Raw genomic sequence first — 27970 nt, forward strand, 5'->3', positions numbered from 1 at the left:
AGTGAGGTTTTTATAAAGAAATAACCTTTGTAAATTATGATTTTGTCATATCAACTATCCATAGGAAATATATGAAGCCTCCTTCTTTTAATTTCTCCACTTCGTCACTGGTGGCATTTTCTTTCTGTGCTGCATTTTGCAATATAATGTGCTTTATATCTGCTTCTGTTATTGCGCCTATCTGTACTTCTTCATTATCATTAAAGCATGTTTAGCTATGGATGGGGAGAATTTATGTGCTTTCAGGAAAATTGTTTGACTTTGGGTTGATAGGAAGACTTTTACATGTTTACCTAATTCCTTTCCCCCCTTCCTTCCTTCCTTCCTTCCTTCCTTTCATCCATCCATCCATCCACCCACCCACCCACCCACCCACCCATCCATCCATCCATCTCGCTTAGAGATCTTGCTTAGAGATTAAAGTGCTACTTTTTCTGTTAATTAACTGAAAGAGAGAGATGTAGATGACATGGATTTGTCCATTTTGTATTTAATTCTAATATGAATATTATTTATTTTAATTCTAAAGAGTTATAGGTAATCTGGAATCTTTGCATGCAAAAGGTATTTTCATTTTTACTTGCCATAATATTCCAGAAAGTTTAACTCACAATCATATTTCATTGTTCATAACAGACTTTAAAAAATAGCTTTCTTTGCTATTGACATCTGGGAAGCACAGTTCAATGTAAGAAATAGGTAAAAATGCTATGTTTATAACTGGGATGAAGAGTTTTACATTAAGAAACTGAGATAAGAATAATTAAATCTTAGGTTTGACTTGAAACTATTTCATCTTCCAAATTTGAGGCCAGCTCAGGAGATGTTTATCACTGCAATGCCTAGATTTCCGAAGCAATTGCTTTTGCTTCTTCCTAGACCTCCATTGCTATCACTGCCCCTCTTCCTTCTTCTGAATCACTCATACATAATGTATGAGCATAATGAAATAAGAGAGAGTGTGGCAGGCCAAAGATCCTAAAAGGGATATAACTGCAGGCCTGACATATAATTGTTTGTATAATTCAGTCTAAATATGCACCTTGGTAGCTGAAAGCATTGTTTCTTGCCTTACCTGTTGTAGCTTGTATCATTGTTTTCTTTCTAAGATCTTTTAAATGTTTAAATATACACTTAAAACCTCTGCCATCTTTTTTCATAATTGGTTTTTGTACCTTATCTTTTCTTTTGCTAGCCCAGAGCTCTACTTTAATTCAGCTAAATACAAATACCATAAGCTTATAATGTAATTTTTCTTGGAAAGGCGCATATAATAAGTCCTATATATATATACAGGGAGGTTTCAGAAATAATCAAACATCATCTCTAAAGCTGGACATAGTTTTGGAGCTCCACACACAAGTTTTTAGCTAGACCTGAGCTTGGCAACCTTTACTAGAATCTTGATTTAGAAAAGGTTTGGATTTTAAGCTCTTGTCTGTCTATGTTATTGTATTTGTTATTAGCATCTGTATGCTACCTACTCTGCTTTGGAATTGGGAAAAAAATCAGATTGCACCTTTCTTTAGATATCTACTCTAACCTATTGCTAATAATCGGGTTGCTTTTCTTAAGCAACCCCAGGTCTCAGACAAATTCAATCTGAAATCTTTTATAATGGGTGCTAAGGACTGAATTATAGTATTGATATATTTTACTATATTTAATTAGCAGCTCCTTAGCATTGAAATAAAATTAGGACATTCATCCCAAAAATTGCAAACAAAATAATTTTCTTGCATTTAGGAAATGCCTCCTTTATTTTCAGAGTAATGCTTTTAGGTTCCTAAACAATGCTTTCTGAAAAACATACTCATAATGTATGTTGCAGAATGAAGAACAATCCTTTCCAAAGTATAATAAATCTACCTACCTACCTACCTATTAAAATTCTTCAAGCAAATCATGTCTGAATAGTGGAAAGGAAAAAGCTGAATCTACGAGATGTTAGACAGAGAGGGGGAGAAAAATGATTTTCCTATGATTATATAAATTTCCCAAATAGTAGAATTTTTTTTTTCTGCCAGCTAATTATTATAAATTGATCTCTATTTGCAAAACAGTGGTAAAATTACATTAATATACAGTTATTCTATAAATAGAAATGCTCCAGGAATTATAATGGTTTGCTGCTCAAATATCCCCCCAGAAGAATCAGAAAGCAATTTCTCTTGCATAGATGAACAAATTCTTGTTTTCAGTCCTACATTGCTTGATACTGTTAATAAGGAACTTCTTTTCCAGCCTATTTCTCCAGTCAGGAAATGAAAGTTGGGTATTATTTGGTTCAGATCAAATTATTCTGTGAAGTGGGATTGAGAAACAAAGTAACTGTCAGGAACCAACAAGCAACGTATCATTTTTAATATGAATTGGCAAGTAATTGTACTAACCTCCTGATGTGCCTCATCCTGTGCAAATACTAAAAGAATGTATAAGATTTTTCTCACTGTATCACTTTCACATGACACACATAGCACTTGTATAAAAGTTTCCAAACATGGTTTCTAGCATCTTTTGGTTTAGACTGAAGCCAGAAAAGGCTTCAGTCTAAACTTACCAAGCTTTGGGTTCTGAACATGATTATATAATCTAGATTAGTGGTTCTTAAATTATTTGATGCAATTACTCCTTTAGTTTAGTTTAGTTAGTTTAGTTTATTGGTTTTGTATGCCGCCCACTCCCGAAGGACTCCAGGCGGCTTACAATAAAAAGGGAAGGGGGATAAATAAGACAATACAAAATTTAAAATACAACAACATTCACAATTAAAGTGGGGCTGGATACTTCAACAGCCCCAGGCCTGCCGGAACAGCCAGAACTTAGTAGCTTTATGGAAGGCCGGGAGGGTAGTAAGGGTCCGGATCTCAACGGGGAGGTCATTCCAGAGGGCCGGAGCTGCAATAGAGAAGGCCCTCCCCCGGGGGGGGGTGTCGCCAGCCAACATTGGCTGGCAAATGGAATCCGGAGAAGGCCAAGTCTGTGCGATCGAATCAGTCTTTGGGACGTAATTGGCAGGAGGCGGTCTCTCAGGTACCCAGGTCCAATGCCATGCAGGGCTTTAAAAGTAACGACTAGCACCTTGAAGTGTGTCCGGAGACCAATGGGCAGCCAGTGCAGCTCGCGGAGGATAGGTGTAACGTGGGTGTACCTAGGTGCACCCACAATCGCCCGCACGGCTGCAATCTGGACTAACTGAAGTCTTCGAACACTCTTCAAGGGCAGCCCCATGTAGAGCGCGTTACAGTAATCCAGCCTTGAGGTGACAAGGGCGTGAATGACTATCCTTTTCCCAGTCTCAGATAATGTAATAACCCCCCCCCCCAACATATTCTTGTTTTACATAAGCATCTATCTCCAATTATATTCTCCAATTATAAACAAGCAAGTACAAATTGTTCCATTAGCCCAGGATATATCCAAGTTGCCCCCAGTTTAGGAACCATTGAGTCTAGATAGATCAAATGGTTCTATTGGATAAATTAACTTCTTATATTTTTTGTATAGGAATACTACTTTTTTTACTTTACAAATGCATTCAAATCTGGCAAATGGGCATACCTCTGATTTTCTGCTTATTCCTAAAGTTGGCATTTCTCTTTTGAAATTAGTTTAATTTCCCATCCCTTCCAAACCACATACATACAGAAGGAAATAGGAAATATGACATCTTCACTAACACACTGTAAAGTTAGTAGCAGGAACTAGCAATGTAATAAGGGCTAGAATCATTGAATCAGAGAGTTGGAACAGCCCCCAAACACCTGATAGTTGGCCAACATCTGTTCTAAATCCCCCCAGTAATGGAGAACCCAATACCTTCTCTCTAGGTATTGGTTCCACTGTCACATTGCTCCTATAATTAGGAAGTTATTTCAATAGGGTCTGATTTTATGTTGCTTACATCCCTAATTCTGTGGTTTCCATAGTGGGGTTATAGAGAAGAGGTCTTCTCCTTGCAAAGTTATATATAAATGTCTAGCATAACATAAGTTTTGTTTCAATGTTCTTCATATAATCACATTTTCAATGGAAAGTTATTCATTCTCCAGCAATAAGAAAGGAATCTTCAAAAAATGTAAATTAGCGGAGAGAGAGAGAGAGTGCACACCCTTGGTTTGATAAGGAACAATGTAAATTATATTAAAATGTTGCTAGTTCTAGTTTTAAAAGATACATAAAAGAATTTTTATAGGAACCTTTTCTTCTTTTTTAATATATTATCTTGCCCCATGACAAGTTTGTATCATAAGGCAAATTGAAAATTTTTCACTGTGTGTCTATTATAAATACAGTCAGTATTATAGAATAGTATTAGTTATGCTATTGCGTTCCCCAGAGCACTATTTTAATATTTCCTGGTATGTGTGTTTATTTCTTGTGTATGTGTGTGTATGTGTTCCACTTTGGCTTCTGTTATCTCCAACATCTAAGATTCTAATATGTGTTTCACTAGTAATAATTTTTTCCAGATAAAGCTTGGAATAATAAAAGTCTAAAGAACTGAAAACTGTAACCATAGTTCTGAAATAAAATCATCCAGCATCCTGAAGTCCCTTCTCTGATTTTAGATTTATTTCTGCTGTGGTTCTTCCATTTCCCATGTCCTTGAAAATTCTTAACATCAGATTTCCTAACTTCTGGACTTTCATCAGTAACAATTGTTTTAACAGCAGCTATTTAACTTCCTTTATCTCCTTCATCAAATTTTAATCTGGAAGTTATTCTTCTTATTGGAAAGCATTTGATCAGTCTTTCATAGGACATATCTTTCAGCTTCAGTCCTCAAAAGCCTCTCTGAAATCAAACTGGGCTGCATTTTACATGAATGCTGTTAGTTTCAAGTTTCAGGAGTCAGCCTGATGTTGTCAGTTCTGAATAGTAAAAAGGGAAGAAAAAGACCCAGTGCTTCGAGTTCTTCTCATATGTTCCCATCTTACATATCGTACTTAGACTTTCTGTCTCCACCAACTGTTCCTGTCTTTCATTTTAAATTATTTTCTCTTTTGTTTTGTTTTTAGACCCCAGACAAGCACAGTCATCCCCTCCATGGTCCTATGACCAGTCTTACCCATCATATTTGAGCCAGATGACTTCACCATCCATTCATTCCACAACTCCCTTGTCCTCCACACGAGGTACAGGGCTTCCTGCCATCACCGATGTGCCCAGACGGCTCTCAGGTAAAGACTGTGTTTGAATTAAACTAGTTATCTCAGAGGGAAGCTAGGAAAGCCAAGAACAGCTTAGTACATATGTGCTTAGGAGACACGATATTTATTTTTAGGTACATATTACTAAAAAGAGTTGCGGTTCCTCTGTGCGGTAACCGTCTCACTTTGCAGTGATTTGAATGCTGAAAATTTCTTGAAGTCTCAGGATCTCATTGCTTTACTATGCTCTGTTCCATGCTGTTTTTAAAAGCAGGAATACTTTACCTCATTTATATGAACAGCTGCTCTTCTTCTTCTTGCTCCTCCCCCTCCTCTTCTTCTTCTTCCTTCTCCTCCTCCACTTCTTCCTAATCCTCCTCCTCCTCTTCTCCTCCTCCTCCTCTTCTCCTCCTCCCCTCTTTCTCCTCCTCCTCTTCTTCCTTCTCCTCTTCTTCTTCTTCCTAATTCTCCTCCTCCTCTTCTTCTTCATCTCCTCTTCCTCCTCCTCCTCTTCTCCTCCTCCTCCTCTTCCTTCTCCTCCTCCTCTTCTTCTTCCTAATCTTCTTCCTCCTCCTCCTCCTCTTCTCCTCCTCCTCCTCCCCCCCTTCCTTCCTCCCTTCCTAAATTTGCCCACCCATTATTGTTAAAAACTCCATAGCTGAATCACTTATTCTTCTACAGCTAATAGACAGAGAAAATGACTTTATCATGTAATCAAGATCCCTCTCAGAAGCTAGGAAATTAAAGAATAGAATGCCATCTTGGAATAGGTTGAGGATAGTAGCAATGAAAAAGGAATGAAAATCTTCACAAAAGTAATGCTGAGCATCAGCAATACTAAGTCTAAACAAATGATCACTTGTTAAAAAAATATGTTCTCTTGGAAAATATTCTTATTGCTATATTGCAACCCAGTCCTCCATTGTCATCCTCTGTAGTTTGTTATTAGTGACCTGCTTGCCTGAAGTATGATTTATGATTAACCCATAAAAATTCATATGATCTGCTTTCCTCATCTTTTTGTCAAGTTGGCAAGACACAGTTTTTATTATTCCGTGCACCTGTTTGACTCTCAGCCAGGTGAATGTCTATAGAATATATCTATAGTATCATTGACAGGCTGAACTACAGCCAGGAGTCATACAGGATTTGATTTGTCTGGTTTCTTTCTTTTCTTTTATCTTAGGGATGGGAATTTGTTATATTTCAAAAGAAAGAGCAATAAGAATCAACATCTTTATTCTCAGCTATTCAGTCTGCCTTCAGATGTTTACCTTCATATCCATATTCAGTAGATTCAAATGTATGACTTCTGGAAATGCTAGCCTGCTTGTGTTTTTTTTTTCCTTTTAATTGAAATAGAACCCATACAACTGATTTTAATTTTAGACCATCTTCATTTACTTCTGAACTGTCAAGTCAGTGATTTTTGTGTGTGCACGATTTTTGCTACTGGCAAATACCTGCGGGAAGCAGTAGGTTGGGACCCAGAGCCCTTGCTTGTCAGTATTCATTCTAGCATAAGTGTCTCACATGGGGAACAGCCAAAGAACTTGGACATCTCATCTCATCTCATCCCATTAGAAAAAGAAAAAACAGCACTTCCTTTGTTCATAGTTTCTAAGAAAAGGTAAATTCTTTCACTAAACTTAACATGTGTTTCCCTCCCTTTTTTCAAAGAAAGAGAACAAGCCTTTTAGTTAGAGAATTGTGGCCTTGAGGTGACTGAACAAGCTATACTTTATTTAAAAGTACAGTCAAAAGTGGATCATTATTGATGTTTTTAAACTGAACTATAATAAATGATCTTGAAATTTGAAATAATAGTACACATATCGCCAATTTGTATTTTATAACATATAATGATTTTAAAATAATATTGATGGAATAATATCAATATAGATATTGATAGAAAAAGAAGCAGTGGGGACAGGGGAAATACCGTATATACTCGAGTATAGGCCGACCCGAATATAAGCCGAGGCACCTAATTTTACCACAAAAAACTGGAAAAGTTATTGACTCGAGTATAAGCCTAGGGTGGGAAATGCAGCAGCTACCGGTAAATTTCAAAAATAAAAATAGATACCAATAATGTTTTTGAATATTTATTTCAAAGAAAAACAGTAAACTAGCGGTGTATTCAATGAAATACTTCACTCACCTCATGATGCTGATGTCCCGCTGTGATGATGATGTCCCGTGCAGCCGCGGGAGCGATGTCCCGCCTCCTATGACACACGGCACAGTGATTCCTATCATTGGATCACTGTACCAGAGGAGGTGGGACATCGCTATGTGGCTGCTTGCCATAACAAGGAGGAGGTGGGACATCGTTGCAGAGCGGCAGGAGGGGGAGGAAGGGGAATCGTAAGACAGCCCTGCATTACATTAGAATGTGAGGAGGGGGGATGGTGCGGTGCGCGCTGCGCGGCAAACTGACACAGAGGGAGGGGAAACTCACAGGGGCACTGGGCCATTCACGAGTGTCACCCAGCGGCATGGCCCCGCCCCTTTTTCTCCTCCATTTCGGGCAAATTTTTCACTGACTCGAGTATAAGCCGAGGCGGCTTTTTTCAGCCCAAAAAGTGGGCTGAAAAACTAGGCTTATACTCGAGTATATACAGTATTTAAATGGAATACCCTGCTGTGACTAAAAAATAGCAAATTGGAAAGGAAGAAAATTAAAGAATTTCATTATCAGAATTGGAAAAACACAGAAAGCCAAATGTTATATATCAAGAAAGATAATCCTGATCTAAGGACCAGCAAAGAAGAAAGGCATGAAGACAAGATTTAAATAGGAGATTAGTGTTGAAGATATTAGGAAGACTGGAAAGAGACTGCTAACTTTAAGTTTTAATGAGAATAGGAATAAATAGGAATAGGATAATAGGAAGCCATTCAGATGGCATTTTCTTATTCAGAGAGTTAAAGGATCCTTTTATAAAGAATAGCCATAGAGGGTTCTATATCAACTTCCTTACTACTACATTTATATTAGTGTTGGTATTAGAACAAAATAGAAAGGCTTTGTGCTTCCAGTAGCTAATAACATAATGCTTAGAAAAGCAGCAGGAATCTTTAATTCTGATATATTGCACAACCATATTTCTATTCTAAACAGTGTTTACAGTTAATATTGGTTAAATAGAGTTAAACATATTAATGTCAACATCTGGCTTTCTTTATTAGTGTCAAGCAAAATAAGGAATCTAGCCACATTTATGGTTAAGGAATTTAAAGAAGTCCTCCCACCATTTACCATCATACATTTATCATGCTGATGTTCTTGGCATCTTTAACAGTCTATAGCTGTCTAGATATATTAGGGTTATATTAGTGTTTCAGACAGCAAACAGAAAGTTTGAAAGGGCAATAGATGTCATAAATACTTGGGTTCTCCTATCCGGGAATTGCCAATATATGAAAATACTCTCTTTGAGCTTTGGCAATTATTTCTCATGAATACTCGGCGTGTCACACTCAGTTCATTCCCTTACAATCAATCCTAGATTCCGAGTTGAACTCCACTACCTGACCATCTTTGCTCCAATTGCAATTATTTGTGTTGGTTGCTTGATTTCTGTTCTTCACACCACCTCTGTCACTCTTGAAAAACATAAAAATTTCAAAACTGGGAAGGAAAATTATTTGTGTTTTGAGGGTATATTTTATGAATGCAGAATAATAGAGAGGAACTTGGAGGTATTCTAGTCCAACACCCTGCTCAAGCAGGAGACTCTATACAATTTCATACAAATGACTGTCCAATCTCTTCTTAAAAACCACCATTGATGAAGAACCCATAACTTCAAAAGCCAAACGATTCCACTGGTTAATTATTATTGCTGTCAGGAAATTTCTCCATCATTCTAGATTGCTTCTCTCTTTGATTAGTTTTCTTCCATTGCTTCTTGTTCTGTCTTCAAATACTTTGGAGAATACGTTGACCTCCTCTTCTTTGTGACAGCCATTTAGATAGTGGAAGACTATTATCATGTCACCTGTAGTTCTTCTTTTCATTGAACTAGACATACCCAATTCCTTAAACCATTCTTCATATGTTTTTAACTTCAGTTCTCTAATCATCTTTATTGCTCTTCTTTGCACTCTTTCTAGAGCCTCTACATCTTTTTTACATAGTGGTAACCATATCTGGATGCAATATGTGGTCTTAACACGACATTATAAAGTAGGACTAATACTTCACATGATCTTGAGTCTATCTTTCTATTAATGCAGCATAGAACTGTGTTAGCTTTTTTGGCAATTGCATCTTACTTCTGGCTCGTATTGAAATACTGCCCATTAGGACTCCTAGATCCCTCATAGTTATTGCTACTGAGCCAGGTACCACCTACAGTATTCTAGACCCGTGCATTTGGTTTTTCTTAGTGTAAAACCTTACTTTTCTCATTATTGAATTTTATTTTGTTGGATAGGGTTCAGTTCACATCTATCAAGATCCTTCTGGATCTTGAGCCTATCTTCTGGTGTGTTGACTAATCCCGCCAGCTTGGTGATGACTGCAATTTGATGAGTTCACCTTTTATCCCCTCATCTAAATCATTTATGAAGATATTGAAGAGTACTGGGACTAAGACAGAACCTTGAGGTACTCTACTGCATACTTCTCTCCATGTAGATGTAGTTCCATTGAAGACTACTTGCTGAGTGTGCTTGGTCAGCAAGTTATAATGCCATCTGGTGATTATGCTGTCTAACCCACATTTTTCTATCTTACCAAGTAGGTTGTAGTCTACTTTATCAAATGCTTTACTAAAGTCCAAGTATATTGTGTTTGTAGCATTTCTCTGGTCCACTAATTTAGTCACTTTGTAAAAATAAGCAACAAGATTTGGTTGGCATGATTTTTTTTTGATAAATCTGTGTTGGCTTCTGGTTTTAACTTTGCTTCCCTGTAGCTGTTTGCAGATTTGTTGTTTAACTTTATTTATTATCTTCATTTATTTATTAGGAAAGAAAATGAGGGTTTTGATTGTGTATGTTTTGCTCACCATTGACTTGATAATCCTAATGGCTCTGCTAGACAAAAGTAGGTTGTGGGAAAAGGAACAGCAAGATGTATTTAACAAGTGAGTTAGCAAATGTGTTTGGTTAAGGCATTTATAGTAAAACTCTATATTATGTGCCATATCTGGACATTGACTGGCACAATAAAAAGCTGTGAAGTGCTTTTGCATTTGGGAATTAGGCTTTCTTTTTTCCTTTTAGGAAACATAATGATCAGGTTAGGGTTACATTTTTTTCTGGAAATGGCAATCCATGTCTCAATTCCATACTCCATTACCTCATGCAATCTAGGGTGAAAGTGTCAAAGAAGTGTTTAATTGCTATCCTATTTACTCCAAGTAATGTATTATTTTAATGTTGAACAATACATGATTCTTAAGTGTTTGCTTTTAGATTGCAAAAGGTTCAGCTAATTCAACACTATTGTTTGCCCACTTTTTAACACTCTGTACATAGCAACCTGTGCATTATCTCTCTTTCTCTCCATTTTGTAATTAATATTCAAAGGTATTCATGCTTATACTAAATTATTATAAAAGCAACAATTCTAAAACTATAATGTTGTAGTTTGCTTGGTCAACTTTGAAAAGTATAGTAACTGCAGTGGTTACAGTCTGAGTTGTAGAGTTTAGCAAACTCTGGTTCAGGAGCAATTAATGTATAAAATCCATAGTCAGCTGAAACTATCTGTTAGTATGAGTGGTGCCTCCTTAGCTTTAATAACATTGAGATATTGTTGTATTTAGCCTAATCTTTTACTTGAAGTTGAAGGCTTGCATATATTGGACAGCTGTTATCTTCTCTCCAACCTCAAGGTTGGGGAAAGATGGTAAAGAAAGTGGAGAGGTTTAGAAGAATTGGATTATTATTTTGACCCTTAATACAACTCAGGCTGTGGTGCTGGATGGATGCCACATTGGCCGTTTTTATAGATGTGTGGTAAGCTATGAATGTGAGCATGCAACCATCCTTGTCTTGCTAGGCTTTTCAGGAGCCTATGTTCCTAGACCATTTACAGCAGTTGGAAGTGGGAAGCACTTTTTTACAGTGGTTCTGCTCCTTCCTAAGTGAATATAGTCAGTGTTTGTAGGTTGAGCTCTTGGGCATGCCAATGTGAGGTATTCCAGGGCTTGTTTCTCCCCTTATACCGTTTAACATGTACATTAACTGCTAGAAAAGGTCGTCTGCCAAGAATGGACATCATTAATGTACCAGTAATATTTAGCCATACATCTCTATACCAGACCAAATGGGAGATATGATGGAAATCTTGATCCAGAGTCTGGAGGCTATCAAATTTTGGAAGGAGAGAAATTGGTTCTGATTCAGCCCAAGCAAGACAGAGTAGATGTTGGTTCAGAAACCAGCTGATTCTGGGATACAGCTCATCAAGATCTAAGCAACCTTGATAGGGCTGCATCTCCCTGAAACAGCAGGCTCACAATCTGAAAGCACTCCTAGATTTGGGGCTCCTGCTGAACAAGGGCATTTGCCCTGCTTTGCCTGCTGCAACAGTTACACCTTACCAAGAACAGGGCACTCTGGAGACAGTTGCTCATCCTCTGTGATCTTGCACCTGGATTTCTACAATTCACTATACATGAGTTACCTTTGAAAATCATCAGGAAACACAGCTCCCCCTGTGCAATCCCCATATAATATAGTTACTATGATTGGTTATTGATCTGTTTCCAGGTGTAGTTTAAGGTGCTAGTTAATAGCTACATATATATTTTGGGTATTGAATATCTTAGCTATCCTACCTATTGCAACTAAATATTGAATACCCAGCCAGGAGGAATAGGGAGCGCCTGCTGAAGATTTTCTCCTATCAGAAGGTATATAAAAAGAAGAGAACTGAGGTAGGTAAACCCAGTGACTGCTTTTTTACCCCACTGGACAAGACAAGAATGACCACACTGGAATTAAAACTGTTTTTTTTGTGATTAAACAGCTAGAGGAAAATCTGTACCATTACTGTTATTATTCACATTTTATTGTTTACTTATTTAATTAAAGTCTTCTTTGTATTCTGACTGATTTTGTACACATCTTGTTTTGCCTCTGGGGTGAAATGACATAAATCTTATAAATAAAAAGTAAAATACACACACACACACACACACACACACACACACACACACAAACATGCAGACATATAAAGATAAAGTTTCACTTTGTAAAGATGGAGATTTGCCAAAAGATGAGTTATTTAAACTAAAAAGATCTGTGGAATAATATTCTAGAATAAGATCGATCCATTTCATTAGGTTGGTTTGTGATGTTCCTAAATGAAGCTGGAGGCTTAAAAATGTCATCTGGCAGCCATAGTGTGTACTTCATATAATTTTTATTTTTGCTGCATTCTCTCTCTCCCCCCCCCACCCCATGTGTGGGGGGTGGGGGAGAAAGAACAAATTATGAATTTATAGATGCATGTGGACAATTAGAGCCCTTGTATATGTGTCAAGGAGGAAGTTTATGGAAGATAATGGAATCCATTCCAGTAAACATTAAAACAGAAATAATGTCCCCACCAAAATCAATGGAAGTTCTGCAGTTGATTTTACTGGAGCCAGAATGTCACCCAAAGTTAGTCATTACTAACAATAAGTATGCACTAGTTGTACAATGACTATTAAATTTAACTGAATTTAATTTTGTCTATGGTAAATGAGCAGCCAAAAATCCTATGATAATGGCCCTATAAGAAGACCAGCTAAAATGTTTTGAACACGATTTTTTTTCCAGTAGGGGATTATAATGAAGCAGAGTTTTTTAGCATTCATTAAACTACGCTTACTAATTTGATTGGCTTGTAACAGGGATTTTAATTAATATTCCATTTTTCCCCCTGGGGAATGTTCATGTTGTGATCTCATACTACACTTTTCAAATAGAAAGTACTCTTTTTTTAGACTTTAGTTTTCAGACCTTTATCTGTAAAGGCTACATTATTATACCGTAATTTGATATATTGGCAAATTGGTACAGTATTTTTCTTTTGCTAGCAAAGGTATCAGACCAAGGTAGTTTGAAAAATTTAAAAGATGGCATCTGTTCTAGAGGAAAACAAGAGGTCCAATAAATATACTAAAGTCTTGCAGTCTTAATGCCTAGTTTGGTGCTTCACCAACATTACTCACCTGTTGGTATACAATTCCAGAATAAGGCCACTTTACATATTAGATGAGAAACTGAAGCCAATAATACGAAAAACCTTTGCATGTTTTCCCATATATTTTTTGCAAAAAATATCTTCTCTGGACCAAACTCAGCATTATGGAGAATAGCACCGAAACAACCTTTGAAATCATTTTCTCCAATTCAATACCGAACTCCTGAAATTTAGCTGATGGTGTGATTAATTAATTAATTCTCTAGTTTGCAGTGGCTGTGGTAGGGAAACATGAAGTATTAACTTTCTTTTCCTAGCTATAAGGAAGTAGATATTAAGAAAATGGTATGATTGTCTCTTTTTTGTGCAATCAAAATTTGGCCCATTTTTGATGCGAAAACTCACCTTATGCAAATCCTCTGAAAGAGAAGCACTTACAAAGCACCTTTTGTTGAATTATTAAAGCAGTCATATATTCTTACTGACTCATATGGCTTCACATAGCCGCATCAGCACTTTGCCTTATTTTTCCCAAGCTCTTATTTAAGGGTTCTGAAGCATTTCTTTTAAAGGATGTGCATAGTCCTAGCAGCCATCAACACAAACAGGGAGACACTCAGGAGCAGGATTTGCTCACTCTACCATTCTCCTGCTTTCTGTTGGACTACATATTTGCCAATATTCTTGGTATTTCTTCAAGTTTTCCGTTTTTGTTTACAAAAGCTGAACTTAAGCATTGACTATAAATTCTTGACTAAATTATGCCTTTATTTTTTAAAAATTCACAGTAAAGAGGAATGGAGTGAGATTGTTCAAAGTAGAATTGCTCTCTCAGTTATGTGCTACATATGTCAGTTTTTACATGTATAATAATCCTGATGCCTTAATGGAAGGTAAGACTGTAGGAAAACTCAATGACGGGAAAAAAATCTGTATACTCTTGGGCAGTCTATTTTTAATGAGGGTTAACCAAAGGGGAAAAATTGGTGAAACTTTCTGAAATGGAATATATTAGTTGCTGGCACAGGAAATAGCACACTGCAATCGATGTGTGAGTATATAGATATGTTTTATCTGAGCTCTTTTGTGCAATATGTTTTATATTTAGGACACATATCAGGATTTGCATCTGTTTTCAGAACTTGCTGCTAACAGTTAGTAATGATGCCAAAATATACTTGAGTTCCAGCTTGAGACCAAATGATACTGCCTTTTTTGTTATTCCTAATTTGAAGTCTGATATTAATTAGAGACATTTTCCATAAGCACCATATCCTTTTTCTGAAGTGCTCATTAAAATTATATTAACTTAAACTGGAATAAGGCCTCACAGCCTGAACTGCTTTGGTAATGATTTATTCCTAACTGGCCTTTTTCTCATTTGGGTAAACAACATGCTAATTCTTAATGGGAAGAACAAAAAGTCTGATTCCAAACATATAAAAGGAACAAATTTACCACCCCAGCCTCTGAGACAAAAATCAATAAGAGGTTCAACGTGGGAGACCCCCAGAATTGGGGTTCTAAGAACTCTTACTGGAATTCTATTTCTCAATGAGGATAATTGGTAAGAGTGGCCAGATTGAGAGGCAGGATCAACAAGTCAGAAGAAAAATTCTGCTTCTTTTTCTCAGATGACTTTCTTCAGTTATGGTATATAATTGAGGTAAGGATCAAAGGTAATATCACCACATTTCAACCTAATGCTGGCCTAGACTTCCGTCAGGCCTACAATACCCAATTAACCATTCAAATTATGGTTTGAAGTTGGCTTATTACTATTTAGTCATAGTTAAAGCTAAATCTGTTAGTCTGACTTTGGGTGTCTCCACAAAAGGCAGAGAATGAAAAATGCATAAATCGAGGATTTCTGAACTCTGGCTAGAAAATGAGCACAGAGACTGCAAGCACATGCCTATTATAGTAAGCCGTTATTTTAATGGATTAACCAAACCATCCCAAACAGCCTACTGTAATTTAACAAAAAGTTTATTTGTTTGTGCCTTCTATCTGCTCTACTTGTTAAGCCATCCTTTGACCTGCCCTATAATGGATTCTTTGATGTACCCAAGGCATTTGTATAGTTTTACACATACCTTAGAAATCAGTGCATTTATGTTTCAAAAATTCCTTTCTAATGACTGTGATGACATTCTCAAAATATTTTCTAGGCACACAAATATTTGCTAAATATTTAGCAATTCAGCATGCCTTTTTGGTAAGATTTTGCAGAAACAATAATAAAGTGTCCAAACTATATTGTAGTCTTGTAGTAGCATTCACTAAGTATCTTTAGCAGCTAGTATTCGATAATATTGGAAAATTAGGTGGGATTTGGAATGAATATTGTGATATCTGATATTCAGAAGTAGTAGTATGTGATATTAAAAATATTGTAATGTGAATATTAAAAAGATATGACAGCTAACACGTAGTAGCAGTTAACATTTGGCAGAATGTGATATATAACATTAACATAAAACAATAATGGATAGATATGTGAAGGCGGTTTGTATCTGATAGCTATCTAGCAATTGAATTCGTATATTTTTACTTATTTTTTCTTGAATTCATTTATTCAATCAATGTTGAAATTACATCAGAAATTTAATTCTGAAATTCAGTTAATAAATTTTGAGATTGTTTCAATTCTGAGTCCAGGACAAACTTGAAAATAGATATGGATAAGATCAACCTAGATTTCTCCATCTTTGTTGTCTCCTCATGCCCCCAGACTAGTTTTGTGCAGGGGCACAAAGCATTCAAATGTAGAAATACATCCACATTTGATATTTTGGCCTATATTTATTCTCATATGAATATATTTCCATCCGTGCAATGGAAATCCCTCTGTTCTCTCTTCCTGTATGCTTTCTATGCCCCAGATCTATTCAAATTATTCTCCTATCATTCCATAACTGTTTTACAAGATACAAAGGGATATATCTGAAGAGGGAATTGATTAATTTGTGGATATCATTCCATCAATGGATGGACACAGTTACAATTCTTACTCTTGTTGTTCTGTACAAGACCACTGCTTAAGAAAAGAAAAAGAAGATGAGAAAGAAAGAAGACAGGGAAAGGGGATATTAATCCATTTGAAGTACTTTGAAATTAAAAAAAAACAGCAACATAGCAGCACATGACAATGTCTGGGTATGAAAGCTAAGCAGAGTTGAGCCTGATTAATATTTGGTTGAAAGTACTCTTAAGGAATTATGAAGTCTATGGAATAAGATGGGAAATATAGGGGTGGGGAAATTGAACCACAGAAATAACAACTCTTGTTGGGAAGAAAGCTATATAGATATATCTCCGGAATCACCAATATTTGAGTTGGACTTAAATAAAGCTTTAGTCTCTATCTCTTACTGCAGTTCCTGCATTGGAGTCATAAAAGTAATAGAATTCATAAATCCTGTAACTAGGCACTGAAGAGGCATAGAATGAAAGAACTACTGAAAGAACTGAGTTGTAGAATGCATACATAATAAAATCAATTAAAACAACATAGCATATCAAATGTGTGTGTGTGTGCACACACCCATGTGCATAGAACTTCAAGCCAATTTTGACCACTAGCAACCCCCTGGATTAGTCTCTAGCAGGCAAGATATTCATGAGTGGATTGCCATTGCTTTTTTGAAAATTTCATTGTCTCCTTTGCAAAGATGCCTGATAATTCTATTGTAGATTAGAACTGCATTTGTGAAATAAAATTAACATTTTCATGAATTTAGGTCTACATTTTTGGATTATAATTCTCACATTCTTAAGTGAAACAATTCTGTGTTCAAATGGTATTGTATTAAATTCAGACCTCCTCGCCTTTCTTACTTTCCTACCAATGGTCTGTAAATATGTGCTTAAATTGATACTCAACCTATTTTCAAGTTGCTATATATATACATTTTAATCTTCTTTATTCATATATTACATAGTCCTTTGGAGGATTAATGTTAGAAACAGTTTAGTTTTGTCCTCTGCATTTTACTGTACCATTCAGCATGATTAATCATTTTTTTCATTATTTACAAAATGTTAGTTTTTTCTCTTTCCTTCCAGTTGCTCCTTTTGTGTTGCTGTTAATGATTATCACTAAGCCCCTTTTTCTTCCTTTGTATATTTTCCCAATTGGACAGCGGATTTGCTCCTTGGTTTCAATTACCATATTTATTCTGGTGTTATTTAATTTTTTGGGGTCTAGCGTTATCTTACATTTTTATTCATGTTCCATAATCTTAAGTGAACTTGAAGAAAGAAATAGATGACATTTTCTGCAAAAGTTTCTAGCATAGCACTTCTGCTTATTGTTGACAATACTTTACTTCCTTTATTTATTACTACTTTGAAGCGGAATTTAGTGAAACATTTCCAATCAGTGTTTTTCACTGAGGAAATAAGAGAGACAATTCTTTTCTATTCTTTTCTGAAGCAGTGATTCTTCTTAACAACTGCAGTGATTCACTTAGCTACTGTGGCAAGAAAGGTTGTAAAATGGGGCAAAGTTCACTTAACAAATGTTTTGCTTAGCAACAGAAATTTTGGGTTCAGTTGTGGTAATAAGTTGAGGCCTATCTGTATTACGAACCTAAATTCATATATTTGTACGAATTCAGATTCATAATTCCTGGGAACTCAGCAACAGTTCAAAATCTTGATTTAACCTATGTTAATTTGATTAAGATTCAGAGCAGGTGTCCTATAATATCTAGGATAAGATGCAGTGCTGCATTATAGCTAGAAGCGGGTCTGTTTCTGAATGTCTGGTGTTTGGTGTTGTATATTCTGCTTCGTTTTCTAGTGAAATCAAATGCTAATCCTTCTGTAGAGACAGGGAAATATTGTTTCTACTCATTTTGCCTACTTCTTTTTTCTGAAGATTAAAAATAAAGTCCTTGTTCTTAACAATGTGATCAAAAACTTATTAAGTAAAGGGGGGGAATTTATCTTGAAATTAAACCTTTTGCAGAAATTAAACCTGCTCCAACAGAGAAGGCCTCTTCATAAGATCTCTACTTTATATTCATTCACCGAGGATGTACACCAGGAGCACATGTGAAAAAGTTCACTTCTATGTATTTTCTTTTGCTGCTAGTATTTTTTGTTGTTGTTGTGAGTTGAAATGCTTCTTTGTTTCTCTATCTCATCTGTGTTTTTAATATTGCTATTACTGTGGGGATTGTGATATAGACCCAGGCTGAACTGAGATTGACTATACTGTAATCCACAAAGCCCTTGCTGGACTGTCTTCTTTGCTACTCTAAATCCTAGACTACTATGTGCCTGGCTGATTGTGGGTGAAGGACTATCGATGACTGCTAACAACATGAAGTGCTTATCTTTTGAATAATGAGGCTTGTTTTCTATGCATCCCCTTATTTAATGAGGAATAGGTTGCTACCCTGGAATGAAAGATAACAGGATTACGTTTGCCTCTCCCTTAACTTCAAACCACTTGCATTTTTAACAACACCAAGTCTAAATTATAACAGTAACATAATGGTTGGTTGGTTGCCTGTAGGAGTAGCTGCATTGTTTTAGCACTTTCATTATGTTATATGATTGCTAATAATGGTTTCCAAGCTGGAAAAGGCTATTTTCCCTTCTTTTCCACTTAGACTCCTTGTATAGTATCCAAAATATAAAATGTTTTCAGGGGAAAAAAATACTACTGAAAGGTAGTAGAGACAATAAAAATGTCAGATGACATTTGCAGACTACACTTTCTGTGTGTGTTAGTGCATGTGTAGAAAGTAGCATTACAGTCAAGTTTAAAATGCTAAATAGTATTAGGTATAAAACAGGAAAGGCCTATTGTTTATTCCCAATTCATTTTAGGCCTTTTATATCCACAAAACAATAACAATTGTATTAAATCTACTATCGAACTAGGAAATTGTTATCTTGAGGATAGATGGCTATAAATCAAAATTCAAATGAAAATAACTGTATACTTCTTAGCTATTTACTATAGATACAAAACTGGTCTCACAGAAGCATTCTCAAGGTAAAGTCTCTATTTAGAGTAACAATTGCTTGTTCACCATCTGGTTCTTTATAAATAAGAAGCATTTATTTACATTCATCTAGATGTGTCTACTTACTTTGGGGAATGGTATTAGAAAAAGATGCTAATGGTGATTAAAATCTACCTGTTGATTAATATTGACTATCTGATGTAGAGTTAATTAATACAAAGTATGTAAATATATGTTAATAACTTCAAAGGTTATGGGAACAAGATACAGAAACACACAGAAAGCTAAATCAGATCCAACATTGCTATCAAAGCTCCTTTGTGGATTTCAGTAAAGAGGCAATATTTTAGGAGAGTATTGTATTAGGAGAACTGGCTAATTCCACATTATCATTCTTGCACATTGGCCTACTACATGCATATTTCTTAGATGTGATTTTTTTATCACAATTTACTCAACAATTCATTCAATTTCTACATGGTGCTAAGCTTCAATCACACTAACTGCAAAACAAGCTGTTGTGTAGTTTAATATTAAATGTTTATCAAGTTGCTATGTTGACAGAATAACAGAACAGAATTATAGAGTTGGAAGAGACCTCGGAGGGCTTCTAGTCCAACTCCCCACTCAAGTAGGAAACCTTATACCATTTCAGACAAATGGTTGTCCAATCTCTTCTTAAAAACCTCCAGTGATGGAGCACCCACAACTTCTGAAGGCAAGCCATTACACTGATTCTAAATGACAATTCTAGCTGTCAGGAAATTTCTCCTAAGTCCTAGGTTGGTTCTCTCTTTGATTAGTTTCCATCCATTGTTTCTTGTCCTGCCTTCAGATAGGTTGGAGAATAGGTTGAACCCCTCTTTTTTGTGGTAGCCCCTCAAATTTTAAAACACTGCTATCATGTCAACCCTAGTCCTTCTTTTCATTAAATTAGAAATAACCAATTCTAGCATATGTTCCTCATTTAACAATGTCTCCCAATTGATTTTTTGTAACACAAATCAGCTAGGGTAGGGCTGTCAAACTCCCAGCCTGCGGGCCAGGTGCGTCATGTGCTGACCATTCCCACACCCAGTTTAAGGAAGGGGGAAAACTCCTGATACATTACATGATGCCGCCTTGATCATGTGAGTTTGACACCCCTGAGGTAGGGTTCACAATCAGACACGGAGACTGAGGGCTGGACATGTTTATCTTACCCTCTCCCCCAGCCCTCTTATAGTAATCATCTCCTTTGAGGTTTTTTCGCTTAGCAAGCAAAAAGATATGTCTCATCCTTTTCTTACAAAACCTGCCATTTGAGATTGGTTCAGCTTAAAAAGACAGAAATATGGGAGGAGATTTTGGGGTGGAACCTAATGTCTCCTGACCAATATAGACTACAGTCCTGAGGTATCTCTAGACATCACAGTGCAATACAAGATATTGAGTATTTTCCAAGTTTCTGGTTTATAATGTGTCCCAATTGCCATAAATACATGGAAATAATAGAAGGGACCTAAAAGGGTCCCATATGAATAATGTTTTTGTAAGCTTCACATGGCCATCCATCTATCATTTTCTGTGAAAATTGGAAAAAGATTTTTACTGACCACACATATTGAATAAAAAGGTCCATCCTACCTCCCAACCCACACACGTATACTTTGCATGTAGGCCTTCTTCAGCATTGTTCAGGGGGGGAAAGCTAATTAAAATGTTTCAGGCAGCTTTGCTGACATTAATGGCTCTTCCTGATTTACAACAAGAATATATTGCTATTAATGCTGCTATTTTTAGGACAGAAAGGCAGACTTTCTGGGATTATTTATTTATGGCTCCAGTATTTTGATAGCCACAAGTAATTTGTATTTAAGGTGTGTGTGTGTGTGAGAGAGAGAGAGGGAGGGGGGAATTAATGAAATTGAAAGAAAGACTGTGAGGGTGGGTTTTCACCTTCCCCCACTCCCCTTTGGCTAATCTGAGGCACACTACCACATCTGAAGCCACTTGGCTCATTATGGATTTCATGGAAACGGATTCGCTGAAAGTGTTTCCATATGTGTGTTCCCAGTATATCCCGGCGTCCTCTAAATGGGTACAAACTTGCACACGGGCTGGAAATGGCTTCAGGATGTGACAGAGTAGTCATATGACCACAGTGGCTCAGTGGGTGGCCTTGTCCAAAAGACACAGGCCCCTGTTCGTTGGCTTCTGTCCTAGTCCAGATTCAGTTTCAAAGAGGGTCTTCCTTTCTTTTTCTTGAAAGTTTTTAATCAAGTTCTTAAAGGCAAGGAAATGTCTTTCTTTTCCAAAAAAGGAAGTGGGTGGAGGGAGAGCAATGTAGTATTTGAATGAGATTCTAATGGCATAGCTTGTTCCTCTGTTCCTAAGAATTGGGTAGTATCTGATTTCATTGGCAAATAACACAGTACAATTTATAACATTAGAAGCCAGTGCAGAAATTGGCAGAGTGGGTATTCCTCTGAAAAAACAACATGAAGTAACCTATTTTTCCTTAGTTTTGGGTCTGGCAGGATTTATTCACTCGGTATCTTCATATTAAATGTGCATAGCAGGCTCATTATGTTTCATCCATGTGTCTTCTAAATCATAATGAAATTCTGGTGAAGTTATTATTCAAGAGAATTGCTTAGTACTCATGAAATGGGGAAGGGCTCAGAGGAAGCTGAAACTTTTCTGCTATTTAAACACGTTTAATTTTGGCAAGAGGCTAAGCCTTTTTTTTTTTTTTACTAAAAAGAGTACATGGGGTATCAAGTGATGGGTTGAGGTGTATGTATGTATGTATGTATGTATGTATGTATGTATGTGTATGTATGTATGTATGTGTGTGTGTGTGTGTGTGTGTGTATGTGTATATATATCCATGCATAAGAGACAAATACAAATATTTAAATGCCAAAAGATAGAGCCAGGGAATAAGTGTTTGTGTTTCTGTTAATTCAGCAGTCACGGCAAAATTCCCATGTTTTTAGGGTATCCAAGAGGCACTTTTGTCCTCATAATTTTTAGAGAAGGAATGACCAACTAAGAAAGGGCCTGATCTGAGGAGTTTCTGGCCTGGAATAGTTCTTTGAGTCATTCCAGTGGAAACAGCTTCCTAAAGAGCACTTCTGTTGTTGCTTCATTTGTTGTTCAGCCTCTAGCAACAGCAGTCCAAAATTGGAGGGTGAAAAATGATCTCTGTTCCCCTACCCAATTTCCAATCATTGCAGATTATCTCATTTTTCCACTTGTCTGAAGTATCCTTTTTTACATGTTTATTTATTATTGTATTAATAAAATTTATATAGCCACCCATCTCATCAAAGTTGACCCTGGGTGGTAACAAGAATGAATAACATTTCAAAACAAAAAAATGCACAAGGTTAAAGTTCTTATTAATAATTATTATATGCAGAATCTTACCTATCACAGCCTTCACTGTAGAGAATAAAACAAAAGCAACTGCTTAGCTTCCTCAAAGTTAGGAATGCCATGGCCATTCCTTGATCTAGTTCTGAAAGATGTCACTCATGGACATTAAAAGCAAAATCTGTTAGTAAATGAAATTATAGTTTTAAATCTGATTTTTTTCCTTCAGTTCCAAAATGTGTTTAATCCTAGTTGGCAACTGTTACAATATATAGAGCAGGCAGTTCTGAAGAGGGCATTAGCAATATTAAACAATAAAACAAAATATGGCGAATCGTCACTTTTAGTGGGAATGTTCCCTTTTCAGAGTTCTAGTCTAAGACTAATATCCAGACCTTGGGTCCATTGTACTATTCTCTTTCCTTCGGCACCATTTTTCTAATATTCTGCTTTACATAGCTACCAAGCGTGCTTTGCTCCATTGGACTATTTTGTGAGCTTTATTCTGGGAACATTTGGGGGGGGGGGTTAAAAATTATTTTTAAAAGGTCAAAGTTCCCCTGCATATCTTGCTACCTCCTCGTAATGGACTGCTTGGGCCATGTGTCTTTTGGCACTAACTGCAGGAAATAGCAAGAGGAATTGGACATATTAAGCAATTTCCATTGGCATATCTATAACAATATATGTTTACATAGTATCACGACTAGTGCTACTATTAATTTGTTATAGCTCCTGTAATATGCTGTCACCAATTTTAGTCACCAGGAAAAACATTAAAGTAATAAAATATTTTGAAGGCAAAATTTCGTATACAAATTAGACTGGAATAACATTGCAAATGAAGAGAGCCTACCTGCCTAGCCATAGATTCCTGTTTTAAGTATATGTGGAACATTTCTTGATCTGCCAGTGCAATTAGTACCATGGGTTATATGTTGAGTAAATATTTCTCAGTTCAGGATTTTCATTATAAAGCAGACTGTTGAAATAATCTGGTGACTTCAAATCTTTCTGGCTGCTCTGTATAGTTATACTTTCAATAATCAGAAGTGGTTGGTCTTAATTTCAAGAGTGGAGTGTGGACAGAAGATATCTATGTGTTCTGACCCCCTCCCTCCGTACGCCGAGGCACTCCGAGACAAGATTACTGCTAGACAATTTATTCACAGTAAATTAACACACCGACAAGACTTTGGCAGCAATCCAGACTTCCAAGATAAGAAATGCACATGAGAGCTTCTCCAGCGTTAGTATATTAGTTGAATCCTGCAAACAGCCTCCTCCAAAAGTCTCTCCTTATATACTCTCTTGGGAGTAGCCTAATTACAACCATCTGGGTCCAATTATCTTTTGTATCTGCATAGTTGCTATCATCGCTTATCTACCCGCCTTTGCCTGGACCAACTCCCTTAGCTCCTTTCCACTGTTCCAAGGCCTGATGTCTTCACCACTGCTCCAGGGTCTGACATCATGGACACACTCCCTTTGGCTTTCACCACTGCTCCATGCCTCAGGCACCTCCTGGTGACCAACCAGCCTCTCTGTCCCTGCTCGGAGTCTGAACCCTGTCCAGGGTCCTCCACATCCTCCAGAGCTGACACATAGGGCCCGTCGCTATCGGAGCCTGTTTGCAGCTCCAACGGCTCCTGCTGGGCCACAACATCTATGTGTCACAGGATTTATGAAAAGCGTGAGCTCCCAAAATCATTTTAATAGACTCTTTGGAAACTGACAGACTTGGAAGGAATGATGTGCATGCAAGGAAAGTTTCAAAAATTGGCATGCTCTCATTTTAGTGAGAATGCATATTTTTACTCATGGTTCTTCCAAAAAGCAATAGCAATAGCAATAGCAGTTAGACTTATATACCGCTTCATAGGGGTTTCAGCCCTCTCTAAGCGGTTTACAGAGTCAGCATATTGCCCCCAACAACAATCCGGGTCCTCATTTTACCCACCTCGGAAGGATGGAAGGCTGAGTCAACCTTGAGCCAGTGAGATTTGAACAGCCGAACTGCAGAACTGCAGTCAGCTGAAGTAGCCTGCAGTGCTGCATTTAACCACTGCGCCACCTCGGCTCTATGCATACAAATACAAATACAACATGAGTAAAATCTGGAAGTTTGGGATTTGGTGCTCATAGTGGGTTAATGATATCCATCTTATCATGGTTCTCAGCCACAGTTTGCTCAGGTAGATGAGGCTAACAAGACTGAAATTGAATCCAAACAAGGTGTACACAATGCTGATAGGTCTTCTTGGCATGCTGGAGAGGAGATACCTTCTGTGACAGATAATGTGGTAATTCCCCAGGGTTATCAGGCTCATGAAAGCTCTGGCTGTGATTCTGAAGAGGAAAGGCATTTCTGGATTTCAAGCCAACATGTTCCAAGTTTCAGGGGATTTCCATAAATTCTGACTAAAGGCATCTCAATCTTTGAAGGCACCGAAACCAACAATCTCTGCCTTTGCTTTCCCTTGCTTGAAAATGAATGAACCGATTCTGGGCTTGTAAACTGGAGGCAGCGGCACAGTGGCTGCTGCAAGTTTTTCAGAATCATCATCTTCTTTTGAGGACTCTGGCATAAAAGTAATGTTTCACCATTTCCAATGGGAAATTGCCTGTACATGCTGTTCCAATTAAGAGGAATATCCCAGCACTTCCCTAATAATAAACTCACTTATGTATATATTTAGAAATGTTGTGGGACTATTAGGACCAAAACTCATTCTAGTCACAGAGTTTCATTCCCTGTTCAGCTTCTTATGCCTCTCAGATTTTGCTGCGAGCAAAATAGATTATTTAAAACCATTTGAGTCAAACTCAACTAAGAGGCATGTGTGGTTTTCTTGGCAGCAATGGAAGGAGTTTGCCACTGCCTCCTTTTAAGATGGTTTTTTTTTTTACTTTCCAGCCTACAGCTCTAGGTTTTCTTGGTGGTCTTCTATCCAAATAGCCAGAGTCAACTCTGCTTAGTTTTCTGAGAACAGCCAAGTGGGTTAGTAACACCTACTTATTCAGGCAAAGAAAGTGGGAAATACAGAAATCTGTCTGGAATGCTTGCTGAGAATATCAGTAGATGACCTGGAGCCTTAGAGTTCACTGGAGCAAGGAGAATACTAACCCTCATCATTGGAGATGCTGCTCTAATTTATGGAGCAAAGAAAGATTATTAATTTAAAGCAGTTAGTCCCCTTTAACAATTTGAACAAAGCAGTTAAAAGATGAACAATGGTAGATGCAAGCATTTTGTATTGACTTGTCAGTACCAAACTTATAACAACATGGTTAAAAATCAACATAGCAAAAGCATTAAATTAGACATAAAACGTGTGAACACTGTCACTGGTTGGTGTCACTGGTTAGTGTTCACACACGGTATATGTCCAATTTAACATTTTCCCTGGACTTTATGCTCTATGTTGATTTTTAACCGTGTTATTGTAAGTTTGGTATTGACAAGTCAATACGAAAAGATATTAAGCCAGTTAGCCATCTCTATGTATGTTTAACTGTTTTATCTATTGCTTAGGTGGGTGAGCTTCATTGAACGGATGAGCTTAGGTAAATGAGCTTTGCATCCGTTGCTCCTGTGTCTAGGGAGATTTTAAAACTTGATTTTGCAATTCCAGTATATTTACCGTATATTTGGAAAGTTAGTTCAATATTCATACTGTACATAGATATAAACATACATGGCAATCTCTATGGGCTTTCCTCCTCTCCCTCCTCTTTCGCTGCTGCAAATTTATTTTGTATGGATAATCTGAAATGATTTTTTGTTATTAATCAATCTACTGAAGTTCATGTTTGCATGTTTAAATTGAAGCAGTTGGAATGTTGTAATAATATGAAGCTTGTTGAACCATTTATAGTGGAGTGGAAGGGAAAAAAAAGGTGATTTGAAATGCAGGTTTCCGTTTTTTCCTCTATAGTATACAGACTAGCAGGAATGGGAAACTTGATGTGTGCTGTGAAACTTCTTGGAAATGATACTATCAAAACACTGTGAATGATCCCAGATTAATCTGTTTCAGTGCATTTGATAAATATAAGCACATAAGATTAGTCATAATGCAAGGACGATTAGGTGCAAAACACATATTTGGGGTGAGTAATATAGTTACTATTAATATGAAGATCAACTCTATAAATGTATATAAAAGGACTGTTTGCAGTGAAAACACCAAGGGTTGAGCGTAACCTAACCACAATCTCTGACACGTAAGCAGGAAGGAAATGGGGAAAGGAGGAGAAGTGTGGTTTTTTTTTTTTTTAAAGTGTCATGAGAGGCTGATAGACTTTGTGGTAGGAGGGATAAAAAAGAGATAAGAATAATGTAACAAAAAGGGAGATGTGTGCTAAAATGTGGCAATAGACATTGCTTCATTTAGCTTCCTACCTTACCATCCTACTTGAAAATTCAAGACACTGGGACCCAGCAAACTGTGTCTTTTGCCATGTTTACTCTTTAGCAGATTGTTTTGGGGACTAAATGCCCCTTTAGAGGCTCCACCTTGTTCTCCTATTTGGGTCTTCTAAAAACGCTGATGTTTACCTAGTGTTTTTCATTTGTATTTAGGTTACAATCTTTTTGGTGTGCAACTGCCTGAGACTTGCTGCTAGAGGAAGAAATGAGCATTAAGCTTAAAAACCAACTTTTATTTTAGGTGTATGGATTGTCTGTTCTGCTTTTTTTTTTTAGAAAAAAAAAAAGTTAAGTGCCTGCAGTTTAGTGAGCTTTCCCATCATAATGACCAACAGATAAACACTCCAATTCTGCACACTTATTTGTATACAGATAGTCCTCGATTTATGATCTCAATTGGGCTCAAAATTTATGTTGCTAAGTGAGACATTTGTTAAAGTTTCAAAGTTTAATAACATTTGTATGCCGCCCAATCCGTAGGACTCCGGGCGGCTAACAATACAAATAAATCAAAAAGAAGGGAAGGAAAGAAAAGATAGATTTAAAAACACACCATGCACTCCATTCCAAATGGGGCTGGACCATATTTTGGGGTCAACAGCCCCAGGCCTGCCAGAACAGCCAGGTTTTAGTGGCTTTACGGAAGGCCGAGAGAGTGGGAAGGGTCCGGATCTCTGCGGGGAGATCATTCCACAGGGCCGGAGCAGCTACAGAGAAAGACCTGCCCCGAGTAGTCGCCAACCGACATTGCCAAGGTACCCAAAGGAGGCCCAATCTTTGAGATCTTATAGGTCGTTGGGAGGTATGTGGCAGGAGGCGGTCCCGTAGGTATCCAGGTCCTAAGTCATGTAGGGCTTTAAAGGTAACGACCAGCACCTTGAAGCGC

General features: G+C 37.1%; 1 protein-coding gene across 1 annotated transcript in view; it reads left to right on the plus strand.

Annotated features, from left to right (window-relative positions):
• RUNX2 (RUNX family transcription factor 2) overlaps nt 1-27970 on the plus strand; it is a 105844-nt gene that overhangs the window by 65446 nt on the left and 12428 nt on the right. The window contains exon 5 of the mRNA XM_032213306.1: nt 5022-5183. Within this exon, the coding sequence (XP_032069197.1) occupies nt 5022-5183 (162 nt within the window). The remainder of the gene's footprint in view (nt 1-5021; nt 5184-27970) is intronic.

The sequence above is a fragment of the Thamnophis elegans genome, chromosome 3, assembly GCF_009769535.1.
Source record: "Thamnophis elegans isolate rThaEle1 chromosome 3, rThaEle1.pri, whole genome shotgun sequence".
Classification (NCBI taxonomy): Eukaryota; Metazoa; Chordata; class Lepidosauria; order Squamata; family Colubridae; genus Thamnophis; species Thamnophis elegans.